The 15,238-nt window shown below is 65.6% G+C and overlaps 1 protein-coding gene across 1 annotated transcript; it reads right to left on the bottom strand.

Moving 5' to 3' along the window:
• Positions 1 to 20: 20 nt before the first annotated feature.
• LOC125320860 (integrin alpha-7-like) lies at positions 21 to 13,949 on the bottom strand (the record flags this gene model as incomplete). The annotated part of the gene is given in 15 exon segments (XM_048293284.1): positions 21 to 586; positions 1,132 to 1,254; positions 3,523 to 3,621; positions 3,718 to 3,828; positions 4,617 to 4,707; positions 5,920 to 6,113; positions 7,152 to 7,254; positions 7,344 to 7,421; positions 8,568 to 8,647; positions 8,731 to 8,811; positions 10,055 to 10,256; positions 10,685 to 10,797; positions 11,968 to 12,033; positions 12,035 to 12,121; positions 13,748 to 13,949. Coding segments are annotated over 15 exon segments (1,831 nt in total), but the record flags the coding sequence as incomplete, so codon positions are not given.
• Positions 13,950 to 15,238: the final 1,289 nt, after the last annotated feature.

Genomic DNA, 15,238 nt, shown 5'->3' with positions numbered 1-15,238 from the left:
CTGAAGGAGGACTCGGGGTCTGTGTGGGGTCAGCGCTTTTTATTGGGGACAAAAAGTGACCCCCAGGACCCAAGTGACCCCTGGGACCCAAGTGACCCCTGAGACCCAAGTGACCCCCGGGATTGAAGTGACCCCCAGGACCCGAGTGACCCCAGGCCGATGGCTCTGTCCGGCCACTGCCCATCCCGGGAGCTCCAGGACATTGTGGGGCCTCCGTGGGGCCTTCCCTGGGCCTGTCCCAGTGTCCGGGTCCTGTGTCCTGTCCTGTGCCCCTGTCCGTGGCCCGTGTCCATGTCCCGTGTCCGTTATCCCACATCCCGACTCCATCCCATGTCCATCCCCATCCCGTGTCCACCCCGTGTCCACCCCACGGCCCGGGGGTCCCTCAGGCGGATCCGGGTGTCCGAGGCCCGTCCCCGTCCCTGTCCCCGTCCCCTTTCCCGCCGGGGCTGGCCGCCCATTCCCGCCGCTGGATGGTCCCGGTCCGGCCCTCGTGGACGTGCGGCCGCTGCTCCCGTGGGATCCGCACGGCCCGGAACTGCGGCACGGCCGGGGGCGGCGCCCGCGCCCGCCGGAAGAACCCCAGCTGCGGACAGGGGGGGCGAGAGAAAGCACCGCGTGTCACGATATATCGCGATATGTCGCGATACGTCGCGATATGTTGCGATATGACACGACACGACACAGCTGGGGTGGCACAACGTGGCACGGCGTGGCATGATATGACATGATATGTCGTGATATGTCGCGATATGAGACAATAGGACATGACACAATACGCGCGGTATGTCGTGACATGACACGATGTGACACGACACGACAGGACACAGCTGGGGTGGCACGACATGGCACGGCACGCCACGATATGGCACGACATGTCGCGACGTGACACGACGTGGCACATCTGGGATGGCACAGCAGGCACAACGTGTCACAAAACGGCACGATATGTCGCGATACGTCGCGATATGTCGTGATATGTCGCGATGTGACACGACACGACACAGCTGGGGTGGCACAGCAGGCATGATGTGGCACGATATGACATGATACGACGTGATATGTCGCAATATATCGCAATATGTTGTGATATGTCGCGATATGTCGCGACGCGTCCCGGGGGTCCCTCACCTTCCAGAGCCCCAGCACGAGCAGGGCCAGCAGCAGCAGCCCCAGGAGCGCCGCCAGCGGCAGCACCCACCAGGGGACCCCGGTGACGGCCACGCCCGGGTCCAGGTGCAGGGACACGGACATCTGGGGGGGGGGGGGGACACGGGGTCATTGGGGGGTCATTGAGGGGTCAGTGGGGTCATTGAGGGGTCATTGGGGTCATTGAGGGGGCAGTGGGGTCATTGAGGGGTCATTGGGGGTCATTGGGGTCATCGGGGGTCATTGGGCTTATTGAGGGGTCAGTGGGATCATTGGGAATCATTGGGGTCATTGAGGGTCATTGGGGTCATTGAGGGGTCAGTGGGGTCATTGGGAATCATTGGGGTCATTGAGGGGGCAGTGGGGTCATTGGGGTCATCGGGGGTCATTGAGGGGTCAGTGGGGTCATTGGGAGTCATTGGGGTCATTGAGGGGGCAGTGGGGTCATTGAGGGGTCAATGGGGTCATTGGGGTCATCGAGGGTCAGTGGGGTCATTGAGGGGTCAGTGGGGGGTCAGGGGGTCATTGAGGGGGCAGTGGGGTCATTGAGGGGTCAGTGGGGTCATTGAGGGGTCATTGGGTCATTGAGGGGGCAGTGGGGTCATTGAGGGGTCATTGGGGTCATCGGGGGTCATTGGGCTTATTGAGGGGTCAGTGGGATCATTGGGAATCATTGGGGTCATTGAGGGGTCATTGGGGTCATTGAGGGGTCAGTGGGGTCATTGGGAATCATTGGGGTCATTGAGGGGGCAGTGGGGTCATTGGGGTCATCGGGGGGTCATTGAGGGGTCAGTGGGGTCATTGGGAGTCATTGGGGTCATTGAGGGGGCAGTGGGGTCATTGAGGGGTCAATGGGGTCATTGGGGTCATCGAGGGTCAGTGGGGTCATTGAGGGGTCAGTGGGGGGTCAGGGGGTCATTGAGGGGGCAGTGGGGTCATTGAGGGGTCAGTGGGGTCATTGAGGGGTCATTGGGGTCATTGAGGGGGCAGTGAGGTCATTGAGGGGTCATTGGGGTCATTGGGGGGTCATCGGGGGTCATTGGGCTTATTGAGGGGTCAGTGGGATCATTGGGAATCATTGGGGTCATTGAGGGGTCATTGGGGTCATTGAGGGGTCAGTGGGGTCATTGGGAATCATTGGGGTCATTGAGGGGGCAGTGGGGTCATTGGGGTCATCGGGGGTCATTGAGGGGTCAGTGGGGTCATTGGGAGTCATTGGGGTCATTGAGGGGGCAGTGGGGTCATTGAGGGGTCAATGGGGTCATTGGGGTCATCGAGGGTCAGTGGGGTCATTGAGGGGTCAGTGGGGGGTCAGGGGGTCATTGAGGGGGCAGTGGGGTCATTGAGGGGTCAGTGGGGTCATTGAGGGGTCATTGGGGTCATTGAGGGGTCAGTGGGGTCATTGGGAATCATTGGGGTCATTGAGGGGGCAGTGGGGTCATTGGGGTCATCGGGGGTCATTGAGGGGTCAGTGGGTTCATTGGGAGTCATTGGGGTCATTGAGGGGGCAGTGGGGTCATTGAGGGGTCAATGGGGTCATTGGGGTCATCGAGGGTCAGCGGGGTCATTGAGGGGTCAGTGGAGGGTCAGGGGGTCATTGAGGGGGCAGTGGGGTCATTGAGGGGTCAGTGGGGTCATTGAGGGGACAGTGGGGTCATTGGGGGGTCAGTGGGAGGGTCAGGGGGTCATTGGGGTCATTGAGGGGTCATCGGGGTCAGTGGGGTCATTGAGGGGACAGTGGGGTCATTGAGGGGTCAGTGGGAGGGTCAGGGGGTCATTGGGGTCATTGGGGACATCGGGGTCATTGAGGGGTCATTTGGGTCCCGAGGGTGTCCCCAGGGGGGTCCCGGGGGTGTCCCCAAGGGTGTCCGAGGGTGTCCCCAAGGGGGTCCCGGGGGTGTCCCCAAGGGGGTCCCCAAGGGTGTCCCGAGGGTGTCCCCAAGATTGTCCGAGGGTGTCCCCAAGGGTGTCCCGGGGGTGTCCCCAAGGGGGTCCCGAGGGTGTCCCCAAGGGTGTCCGAGGGTGTCCCCAGGGGGGTCCCGGGGCTGTCCCCAAGGGTGTCCGAGGGTGTCCCCAAGGGGGTCCCGGGGGTGTCCCCAAGAGGTGCCGGGGGTGTCCCCAAGGGTGTCCGAGGGTGTCCCCAAGGGTGTCCCCAAGGGGGTCCCGGGGGTGTCCCCAAGGGGGTCCCCAAGGGGGTCCCCAAGGGTGTCCCGAGGGTGTCCCCAAGATTGTCCGAGGGTGTCCCCAGGGGGATCCCGGGGGTGTCCCCAAGGGGGTCCCGAGGGTGTCCCCAAGGGTGTCCGAGGGTGTCCCCAGGGGGATCCCGGGGGTGTCCCCAAGGGGGTCCCGGGGGTGTCCCCAAGGGGGTCCCACCTGCGCCACCGCGTCCTTGATGACGACATTGCCGCGGGGGGAGGTGACCGAGACGGCGGCGCGCACGATCAGCTCCAGGTTCTCCACATCCAGGAACTCCTGGGAATTCGGGGAGGGGTCCAGGCCGGGCTGAGCCCCCTCCCCACCGCCTCGGGACCACTCCCCAGCCCCCTCCCCTCGCCGGGGGTCTCTCACCTCCAGGAAGGTCCCGTTCCAGAGGCGGCCCCGCGCCCGCAGCTCCGAGCGCTCCAGGGTGGGCAGCGGGCACCGGAACGGGCGGCAGCGCGCCGTGGCCTGGGCACAGTCCTGGGGACAGCGACACGGGGGTGACAGAGAGGGGACAGAGAGAGGGGACAGAGAGAGGGGACAGCGACACGGGGGGGTGACAGAGAGGGGACAGAGAGAGGGGACAGAGAGAGGGGACAGCGACACGGGGGGGTGACAGAGAGAGGGGACAGAGAGAGGGGACAGCGACACGGGGGGGTGACAGAGAGGGGACAGAGAGAGGGGACAGAGAGAGGGGACAGCGACACGGGGGGGTGACAGAGAGAGGGGACAGAGAGAGGGGACAGAGACATGGGGGGGTGACAGAGAGGGGACAGAGAGGGGACAGAGAGAGGGGACAACCCCAGGATGGGGGGACAGCGACACGGGGGGTGACAGAGAGAGGGGACAGAGAGAGGGGACAGAGAGGGGGGGACAGCGACACGGGGGGTGACAGAGAGAGGGGACACCCCGGGATTGGGGGACAGCGACACGGGGGGGTGACAGAGAGAGGGGACACCCCCAGAACGGAGTGACCTCGGCAATGGGGACAGCCCGGGAATGGCGACAGCCCCAAATGGAGCAATGCCAGAGCGGGGGCACCCCAAAAGGGGACACCCCGACAATGGGGACACCCCAAAATGGGACAGTGCCGCAGAAGGGGCACCCCGGAACACCCCCCAGGAACGGGGGGGATCCCGGGGACAGGGACACCCCAAAAGCAGGAGGACCCCAAAGCCCAGGCCTGGTGACACCCCGAGAGCGGGGACACCCCACAGCGGGTGCCCCCCACGAGCAGGGACCCCCCCAAACCCCCCAACGCTGCTCACCAGGGTCACGTTCCTCCTCTTCCTCCCCGCGGGCACCCACCACGAGCGGGGCGGGGGCTCCTCGGGGGGGTCCCCCCCGGCCCGGCGGCTCCTGGGGGGGGAAGGACTGGCGTGAGGGGGGTGGACAGGGACCCCCGGACACCCCCGGACAGCCCTGGACACTCCTCGTGCACCCCCTGGTTTCTGGACACATCTGGACACCCTCTGGACACCCTCTGGACACCCAAGGACATCCCTGGACACCGCTGGACACCCCTGAGTAACCCCTGGACACCCCTGGACACCCTCTGGACGCCCTCTGGACACCCTCTGGACACCCAAGGACATCCCTGGACACCGCTGGACACCCCCTGAGTAACCCTGGACACCCCTGGACACCCTCTGGACACCCTCTGGACACCATCTGGACCACCCAAGGACATCCCTGGACACCCCTGAGTAACCCCTGGACACCCCTGGACACCCTCTGGACACCCCTGGACACCCTCTGGACACTCTCTGGACACCCAAGGACATCCCTGGACACCGCTGGACACCCCTGAATAACCCCCGGACACCCTCGGACACCCCTGGACACCCTCTGGACACCCTCTGGACACTCTCTGGACACCCAAGGACATCCCTGGACACCGCTGGACACCCCTGAATAACCCCCGGACACCCTCGGACACCCCTGGACACCCTCTGGACACTCTCTGGACACCCCTGGACACCCAAGGACATCCCTGGACACCCCTGAGTAACCCCCTGGACACCCTCGGACACCCCTGGACACCCTCTGGACACTCTCTGGACACTCTCTGGACACCCAAGGACATCCCTGGCCACCCCCTGGCCACCGCTGGACACCCCTAAGCAAGCCCTGGACACCCCTGAGTAACCCCTGGCCACCCCTGGGTACCCCTGACCATCCATTGTCCTCCCCTCCAGGCACCCTGGACATCTCTGGACACCCCTGGCCACCTTTGGACACCCCTGGCCACCCCTGGACACCCCTGGCCACCTCCTAGAAACCTCCTGTCCCCCTCCTGGCCACCTTTGGACACCCCAGGACACCCCAGGGACACCTTTGGACACCCCAGGGACACCTTTGGACATCTCAGGACACCCCAGGACACCCCTGGACACCCCTGGCCACCTCCTAGAAACCTCCTGTCCCCCTCCTGGCCACCTTTGGACACCCCAGGACACCCCAGGGACACCTTTGGACACCCCAGGACACCCCAGGGACACCTCAGGGACACCTTTGGACATCTCAGGACACCCCCAGCCCCCTGTGGACATTCCTGGCCACCCCCAGGACCCCCGGCCCCCCCCCGGTTCCCGCACCAGTGCCAGGCGCAGGGGGTTGGCGGGGGGGCTGCAGGGCACGGGGGGGGTGCCCAGCTCCAGGCTCAGGGGGTACAGGAGCCACTTCCCGTTGGGCAGCTCCAGCGGCCACTGCACGGTCAGCGCGGCCGAGCCGGGGGTCTTCAGCACCGGACCCCGCTGCGACACCTGCGGGGGGGAGCACAAACGGGACCCCCCGCCCCAAAAAAACAGCTCTGGTGCGCAGTAGAGACCCTAAAAACAGCGTCTGCCCCAAAAATAGCCCCCACCTCAAAAATAGCCCCGGCATGGAGCCCCGACTCCAAAAACAGCCCCTGCCCCAAAAACAGCCCCCTCGACCCCAAAAACAGCCCCGACATGGAGCCCCCACCCCAAAAACAGCCCTCAATGAACCCCCACCCCAAAAAACAGCCCCGGCATGGAGCCCCCACCCCACAAAAACAGCCCCGGCACAGAGCCTCGACCCCAAAAACAGCCCCGGCCCCAAAAACAGCCCCGACATGGAGCCCCGACCCCAAAACAGCCCCTCAATGAACCCCCACCCCAAAAACAGCCCCGGCATGGAGCCCCCACCCCAAAAACAGCCCCCACGCCAAAAATAGCCCCGGCACAGAGCCCTCGACCCCAAAAACAGCCCCCACCCCAAAACCAGCCCCGGAATGGAGCCCCGACCCCAAAAACAGCCCCCGCCCCAAAAATAGCCCCGGCACGGAGCCCCGATCCCCAAAACAGCCCCTCAATGAACCCCCACCCCAAAAATAGCCCCTCCCACCCCAAAACCAGCCCCGACATGGAGCCCCGACCCCCAAAACAGCCCCTCAATGAAGCCCCACTCCCAAAACCAGCCCCTGTATGGAGCCCCCCACCCCAAAACCAGCCCCCATGAGTCCCCCCCACCCCACAAACTCCCTCGCTATGGACCCCCCCACCCCAAATCATCCCTCTCACAAGGACCCCCACCCCAAACCACCCCCTTCAATGAACCCCCACCCCAAAAACATTCCCCTATGTGCACCCCCACCCCCCCAAAACACCCCCCCCCCACACCCATTTCCCCCCTACCCCAAATCCCACCCCCCAAAGCGCACGGGATGGGGCGGGGCTCAGCCAGAACGAGCCCCCCCGGGGGTCCCACAGCCCCTTCCCCATTTTGGGGTCCCGGGGAGGGGGGGGTGGGCTCTGTTTTGGGGCGGGGGGGGGTCTCACCGTGACCTCGAAGCGGACGGCGCTGCCCACCTGGCTCTCGGGTCCTCACCGCGCTCTCCCCCACCACCTGCCCCCAAAAAACAGCCGGGGGGGCACGGCCACGCTGTGGGGACAGCGCTGCTTTGAGGGGAGGGGGGTCCCCGACCCCAAAAACCTCCCCCAAGTCACCCCAAAAGCCCCCTCCCCACTCACCCCGTCACGGCCAGGGGCAGCTCGATGACCACGCGGGCGCGGGCGACCACCGGCTCCAGGCCCGGCTGCTCGCTGGTGCTGGGGGGGGGGATTGGGGGGGTCCGGAGGGGTGAAATCCCAAAAAAGAACCCCAAAAAACCCACCCCGAGGATCACGCGGGGGGGTTTGACCCCCAAATTGTAGCCCCCCGGCCCTAAATTTTAGGGGGTTGGATTCTAAAACTACCTGGGGTTTTGTCCAAACCCCAAATCCTGGGGGGTCCAAATCCGCCGGGGTTTTGACCCCAAATCCCCCCAGATTCTGGCCCCCAACCACGGGGGTCTCCAGTCCCTAAACCCTGGGGGTTTCAGCCCCCAACCCTGGGGTCCGCAGCCCCTAAAGCCCCTGAGCTCTGACCCCCAACCCCCCCAGATTCTGACTCCCAAACCCTGGGGGGTCTCCAGCCCCCCAAATCTTGGGGATCCCCATCCCCAGGGGTCTCCAATCCCCAATCCCGGGGGTCCGCAGCCCCTAAAACCCCTGAGCTCTGACCCCCAAACCCTGGGCTCTCCAGCCCCTAAAACCCCCCCAGATTCTGACTCCCAAAGCCCCGGGGGGTCTCCAGCCCCCCAAATCTTGGGGGTCCCCATCCCCGGGGGTCTCCATCCGCCACCTCGGGGGTCCCCAATCCCCAATCCTGGGGGTCTCCAATCCCAATCCCGGGGGTCCGCAGCCCCTAAGACCCCTGAGCTCTGACCCCCAACCCCCCCAGATTCTGACTCCAAACCCCGGGGTCTCCAGCCCCCCAAATCTCGGGAGTCCCCATCCCTAGGGGTCTCCAATCCCCAATCCCGGGGGTCTCCAATCCCCAACCCCGGGGGTCCGCAGCCCCTAAAACCCCTGAGCTCTGACCCCCAAACCCTGGGCTCTCCATCCCTCAACCCCCTCAGATTCTGACTCCCAAAGCCCGGGGGTCTCCAGCCCACCAAATCTCGGGGGTCCCCAATCCCCAGGGGTCTCCAATCCCCAATCCCGGGGGTCTCCAATCCCCAATCCCGGGGGTCCGCAGCCCCTAAAACCCCTGAGCTCTGACCCCCAAACCCTGGGCTCTCCAGCCCCTAAAACCCCCCCAGATTCTGACTCCCAAACCCTGGGGGGTCTCCAGCCCCCAAATCTCGGGGGTCCCCAATCCCGGGGGTCTCCAATCCCCATCCCCGGGGGTCCGCAGCCCCCCGCCCGGCTCACGTGGACAGCTCCAGCTGCACCGCCAGCTCCGTGGTGTGGATGGAGATGCCCGAGGTGCTGAGGATGAGGAAGAACCGCACCTGCGAGCGCACAGGTGAGCGCTGGGGAGGGGAGAGGGGGCCGGGGGGGGCTGGGGGGAATTTGGGGAGGGGGCTGCGCCCACCTGCGCCCCGCGTTTGAGGGGGTTCCCCAGCTCGCACTCCACCCTGGAGCCGTTCTGGTTGGCCAAGCACAGCACTTTGTCCTAAGGGGATTTGGGGACACGGCTGAGCCCCCCTCCCACCGCGGGCACCACCGGGGTCACCCCCCAGCCTGAAGTTACAGGAGTGACCCCAGCCCAGAGCCCAGGGACATCCCAGACCCCCAGCACTGACCCCAGCCCAGAGCCCAGGGACATCCCAGACCCCCAGCACTGACCCTATCCCACCCCCCAGGACCATCCCAGACCCCCAGCACTGACCCCAGCCCAGAGCCCAGGACCATCCCACACCCCCAGAACTGACCCCATCCCAGACCCCAGCACTGACCCTATCCCAGAGCCCAGGACCATCCCACACCCCCAGAACTGACCCCATCCCAGACCCCCAGCACTGACCCTATCCCAGAGCCCAGGACCATCCCAGACCCCCAGCACTGACCCCATCCCAGACCCCCAGGACCATCCCACACCCCCAGCACTGACCCCAGCCCAGACCCCCAGCACTGACCCCATCCCAGAGCCCAGGGACATCCCACACCCCCAGCACTGACCCTATCCCACCCCGCAGGACCATCCCAGACCCCCAGCACTGACCCCATCCCAGAGCACAGGGACATCCCAGACCCCAGCACTGACCCTATCCCACCCCGCAGGACCATCCCAGACCCCCAGCACTGACCCCATCCCAGAGCACAGGGACATCCCAGACCCCCAGCACTGACCCTATCCCACCCCGCAGGACCATCCCAGACCCCCAGCACTGACCCCATCCCACACCCCAGGACCATCCCACACCCCAGGACCCCCAGGACCATCCCAGACCCTCAGGACCCCCAGCCCACCCCCAGGACCATCCCACACCCCCAGGACCCCCAGGACCATCTCAGACCCCCAGCACTGACCCCATCCCCTCCCCCCAGGACCATCCCACACCCCCAGAACTGACCCCATCCCACCCCCCAGGACCATCCCAGACCCCCAGGACCCCCATCCCACACCCCCAGGACCCCCGGGACCATCCCAGACCGCCAGGACTGACCCAAACCCACACCCCAGGACCATCCACGCCCTCAGGACCGACCCCATCCCACCCCCCAGGACCATCCCAGACCCCAGAACTGACCCCATCCCAGACCCCCAGGACCCCCAGGAACATCCCAGAACTGACCCCATCCCACCCCCCAGGACCATCCCGGGCCTCCAGCTCTGACCCCACCCTACATCCCCATCCCATCCCCCTCCCCCCCCCGCCCCTCCTGTCCCCCCCCAGGTCCCCCTGTCCCCGCACCCCGAGCCCCCCGGCCTCGGCGGGGCGCATGGCAGCGTAGGGCAGCCTCCGGGGGGAAGGTGGGCCACCAGCAGGGCCTGGTGGGCATCGTCCCCCGTCCCTCTGCGGCTCCAAAGGGTCCGAGGGCTCGTTGGTCACCAGCACCTCCAGGGCCACGTCCTTCTGGTCACTCACCGAGAAGGTGGCAGTGCCATTCTCGTCCCTGTGGGCAGAGCCACTGTGAGACCCCCTTGGGGACACCCCCGGTCACTGACAGCGAGGGTGGCAGTGCCATCCTCACCGTGTGACACCCCCTTGGGGACACCACTGACAGCGAGGTGGCAGTGCCATCCTCACCGTGTGACACCCCCTTGGGGACACCACTGACAGCGAGGTGGCAGTGCCATCCTCACCGTGTGACACCCCCTTGGGGACACCACTGACAGCGAGGTGGCAGTGCCATCCTCACCCTGTGACACCCCCTTGGGGACACCCCCGGTCCCTCAGGATGCAGGTGGCAGTGCCATCCTCACCCTGTGAGACCCCCTTGGGGACACCGCCGGTCCCTCACGGCGAAGGTGGCAGTGCCAGCGGGCAGAGCGGCCCCCGGGGGGTGTTGGGGACAGCCCGGGGTGGCCGCTGTCCCCTCACCTGGGCAGGGGCTGGAAGTCGCTGTCGCCCCGGCGGGCGCAGAAGCGCGGCCGCAGCTCCAGGTGGCTCTGGCAGATTTTGTCATCGCCGCAGCCCTGGCGCAGGAAATGCACCTGGGGGGGCAGGGGGGGACAGCGCGGGGACACGGTGACAATGCGGGGACAGCCACGGGGGGCAGGGGGGGACAGCGCGGGGACACGGTGACAATGCGGGGACAGCCCACGGGGGGACGGGGGGGGACAGCGCGGGGACACGGTGACAATGCGGGGACAGCCACGGGGGGCAGGGGGGGACAGCGCGGGGACACGGTGACAATGCGGGGACAGCCACGGGGGGACGGGGGGGGACAGCGCGGGACACGGTGACAATGTGGGGACAGCCACGGGGGGCAGGGGGGGGACACTCCCGGGAATGGGAGGGGGGACATTGCAGGGGGTCCAAGTTGGGATGGGGGGACAGGAGGGACATTGTAGGGACCCCGAGACACTGCCAGGAATGGGGGGGGGGACACTCCGGGTGGGACAAGGGGGACGCAGGGGACACTGCAGGGACCCCGAGACACTGCCAGGAATGGGGGGGACACTCCGGGTGGGATTGGGGGGACACAGGGGACACTGCAGGGACCCCCAGGGGAGATGGGGCACTGCCAGGAATGGGGGGGGGACATTTCAGGTGGCCCCAGGTGGGACTGGGGGGACACAGGGGGGACACGGGGGACACTGCAAGTGGCCCAGACTGGGATGGGAGGGACACGGGGGGACACTGGGGGGGGATACAGGTGATGCTCCGGGTGTCCCAAACTGGGACTGGGGGACACTGGGTGGTGGGGGGGACATGGGGGGGCACAGGTGACACTCTGGATGTCCCAAACTGGGACTGGGGGACACGGGGGGGGGGACACAGGTGATAAACTGGGATTGGGGAACACTGGGCGGGACACGGAGGGGGGGACACTCAGGTGACACTCTGGGTGTCCCAAACTGGGATTGGGGGACACTGGGGGGGACACAGGTGACACTCTGGATGTCCCAAACTGGGACTGGGGGACACTGGGGGGGGGGACACAGGTGACACTCTGGGTGTCCCAAACTGGGATTGGGGGACACTGGGGGGGACACGGGGGGGGACACAGGTGACACTCTGGGTGTCCCAAACTGGGACTGGGGGACACTGGGTGGGACACAGGTGACACTCTGGGTGTCCCAAACTGGGATTGGGGGACACTGGGTGGGGGGGACCCTCAGGTGACCCTCCGGTGACCCTCAGGTGTGGCCGGTGCCCACCTCGGCGCGGTGCGTGCTGGGCTGGCGGGGGCTGAGCGCAGGGGACAGCGGGGGCAGCGCTGCCCCCCGGGGCCCCCCGGTGCCACCCCCGCGTGGCCCCGATGGCGTAGGCGAGGCTGAGCTCGATGGGACGCAGCTTGTCCCGGATGTCGTCCTGCGGCACAGGGAGAGGAGGAGGAGGAGGAGGGGAGGAAGGTCAGGGTGGCACTCGGGGAGCCGGGAGGTGCTGGGGGAACCCGGGGGGGGGGGGGTGGGGTGGGGATGAGGGTGGGGAGGATGGGGATGGGGATGGAGATGAGGAGGATGAGGATGAAGATGGGGGATGAGGAGGACGGGGATGGAGATGGGGATGAGGAGGATGGGGATGAGGAGGAGACAGGGATGAGGATGAGGAGGATGGGGATGAAGACGGGGATGAAGATGAGGAGGATGGGGATGAAGATGGGGATGGGGATGGGGATGGGGATGAGGAGGAGACGGATGAGGATGAGGAGGATGGGATGAAGATGGGGATGGGGACGGGGATGAGGATGGGGATGAGGATGGGGATGAGGAGGATGGGGATGAGGAGGAGACAGGGATGAGGATGAGGAGGATGGGGATGAAGACGGGGATGAGGATGAGGAGGATGGGGATGAAGATGGGGATGAGGATGGGGATGGGGATGAGGAGGAGACGGATGAGGATGAGGAGGATGGGGATGAAGATGGGGACGGGGATGAGGATGGGGATGAAGATGGGGATGAGGATGGGGATGAGGAGGATGGGGATGAAGATGGGGATGAGGAGGATGGGGATGAGGAGGAGACGGGGATGAGGATGAGGAGGATGGGGATGAAGATGGGGATGGGGATGAGGAGGATGGCGATGAAGACGGAGATGGGGATGAGGATGAGGAGGAGACAGGGACGAGGATGAGGAGGATGGGGATGAAGATGGGGATGAGGATGGGGATGAAGATGAGGAGGATGGGGATGAAGACAGAGACGGGGATGAGGATGAGGAGGATGGGGATGAAGATGGGGATGAGGATGAGGAGGATGGGGATGAAGATGGAGATGGGGATGGGGACGGGGATGAGGATGGGATGAAGATGGGGATGAGGATGGGGATGAGGAGGAGACGGATGAGGATGAGGAGGATGGGGATGAAGACAGAGACGGGGATGAGGATGAGGAGGATGGGGATGAAGATGAGGAGGATGGGGATGAAGATGGAGACAGGGATGAGGAGGAGGAGGAGACGGGGATGAGGATGAGGAGGATGGGGATGAAGATGGGGATGAGGAGGATGGGGATGGGGATGATGAGGACGGGAATGAAGATGGGAATGGGGATGGGGATGAGGAGGATGGGGATGAAGATGGAGATGGGGATGAGGATGAGGAGGATGGGGATGAAGATGGAGACAGGGATGAGGATGAGGAAGATGAGGGTGGGGACAAGGACGGGGATGCAGACAGTGACAAGGATGAGGATGATGAGGATGCGGACAGGGATGAGGAGGGGAAGGGGGATGAGGATGAGGAAAATGAGGATGAGGAAGATGAGGATGGGGATGGAGGCTGAGGAAGAGGAGGATGAGGAAGATGATGAGGAACATGAGAATGAGGAAGATGAGATGGGGATGGAGGCTGAGGAAGAGGAGGACGAGGAAAGTGAGGATGAGGAAGATGAGGATGAGAAGATGAGGATGGGGGTGGAGGCTGAGGAAGAGGAGGCCGAGGAAGATGAGGATGAGGAAGAGGAGGCCTCGAGGAAGAGGAGGCCGAAGCACGCACGTGCAGCCGGAAGGTGGCGGTGACGCAGCCGCGCTCGCGCTGCCGGGGCAGCTCCAGGGTCCCCGAGATTCGGTGCTCGGGGTCCGCGGGCCCCCGCGCCAGGAAGGTGACCCGGGGCACCTGCCCCCGCCGGCGCCGCTCCGCGTCCGCCTCCAGCACGAACTGCAGCTCTGGGGGGGCACCGGGATTGGGGTGGGGGGTCCTGAGGGGTGGGGGGTCCCAAAGGAGGGGGGGGTCCCAAAGGATGGGGGGGATCCTGAGGGGTGGGGGGTCCCAAAGGAGGGGGGGTCCCAAAGGATGGGGGATCCCAAAGGATGGGGGGACTCTGGGATTGGGGGGGATCCCAAAGGATGGGGGGGGACTCTGGGATTGGGGGGGATCCCAAAGGATGGGGGGATCCCAAAGGATGGGGGGGACTCTGGGATTGGGGGGGATCCCAAAGGATGGGGGATCCCAAAGGATGGGGGGGACTCTGGGATTGGGGGGATCCCAAAGGATGGGGGATCCAAAGGATGGGGGGGACTCTGGGATTGGGGGGATCCCAAAGGATGGGGGGGGACTCTGGGATTGGGGGGGATCCCAAAGGATGGGGATCCCAAAGGATGGGGGGGGACTCTGGGATTGGGGGGGGTCCCAAAGGATGGGGGGGGGACTCTGGGATTGGGGGGGGATCCTGAAGGGTGGGGGATCCCAAAGGATGGGGGGGGACTCTGGGATTGGGGGGGGTCCCAAAGGATGGGGGGGACTCTAGGGTTGGGGGGGGATCCCAAAGGATGGGGGGGGGACTCTGGGATTGGGGGGGGGTCTTGAAGGGTGGGGGATCCCAAAAGATGGGGGATCCCAAAGGATGGGGGGGACGCTGGGATTGGGGGGATCCCAAAGGATGGGGGGACTCCGGGATTGGGGTTCTGAGGGATGGGGGATCCCAAAGGATGGGGGGAGTCTGGGATTAGGGGGGATCCTGAAGGGTGGGGGATCCCAAAGGATGGGGGGGACTCTGGGATTGGGGGGGGTCCTGAGGGGTGGGGGATCCCAAAGGATGGGGGGGACTCTGGGATTGGGGGGGGGTCCCAAAGGATGGGGGGACTCTGGGATTGGGGGGGGATCCAAAGGATGGGGGATCCCAAAGGATGGGGGGGACTCTGGGATTGGGGGGGATCCCAAAGGATGGGGGGAGTCTGGGATTAGGGGGGATCCTGAAGGGTGGGGGATCCCAAAGGATGGGGGGGACTCTGGGATTGGGGGGGGGTCCCAAAGGATGGGGGGGACTCTGGGATTGGGGGGGATCCCAAAGGATGGGGGATCCCAAAGGATGGGGGGGACTCTGGGATTGGGGGGGGGGTCCTGAAGGGTGGGGGGGGACTCTGGATTGGGGTTCTGAGGGGTGGGGGATCCCCCGGGATTGGGGCGGGGGGGGTCCTTGGGGATTCTGGGGGTCCTTGGGGATTGTGGGGGGGTCCCAGGGGTGGGGGGATTGTCTGGGATAGAGGG

This window comes from Corvus hawaiiensis, unplaced genomic scaffold (assembly GCF_020740725.1).
Source record: "Corvus hawaiiensis isolate bCorHaw1 unplaced genomic scaffold, bCorHaw1.pri.cur scaffold_231_ctg1, whole genome shotgun sequence".
Lineage (NCBI taxonomy): Eukaryota > Metazoa > Chordata > Aves > Passeriformes > Corvidae > Corvus > Corvus hawaiiensis.
This window is presented reverse-complemented; position numbering and strand designations above follow the sequence as displayed.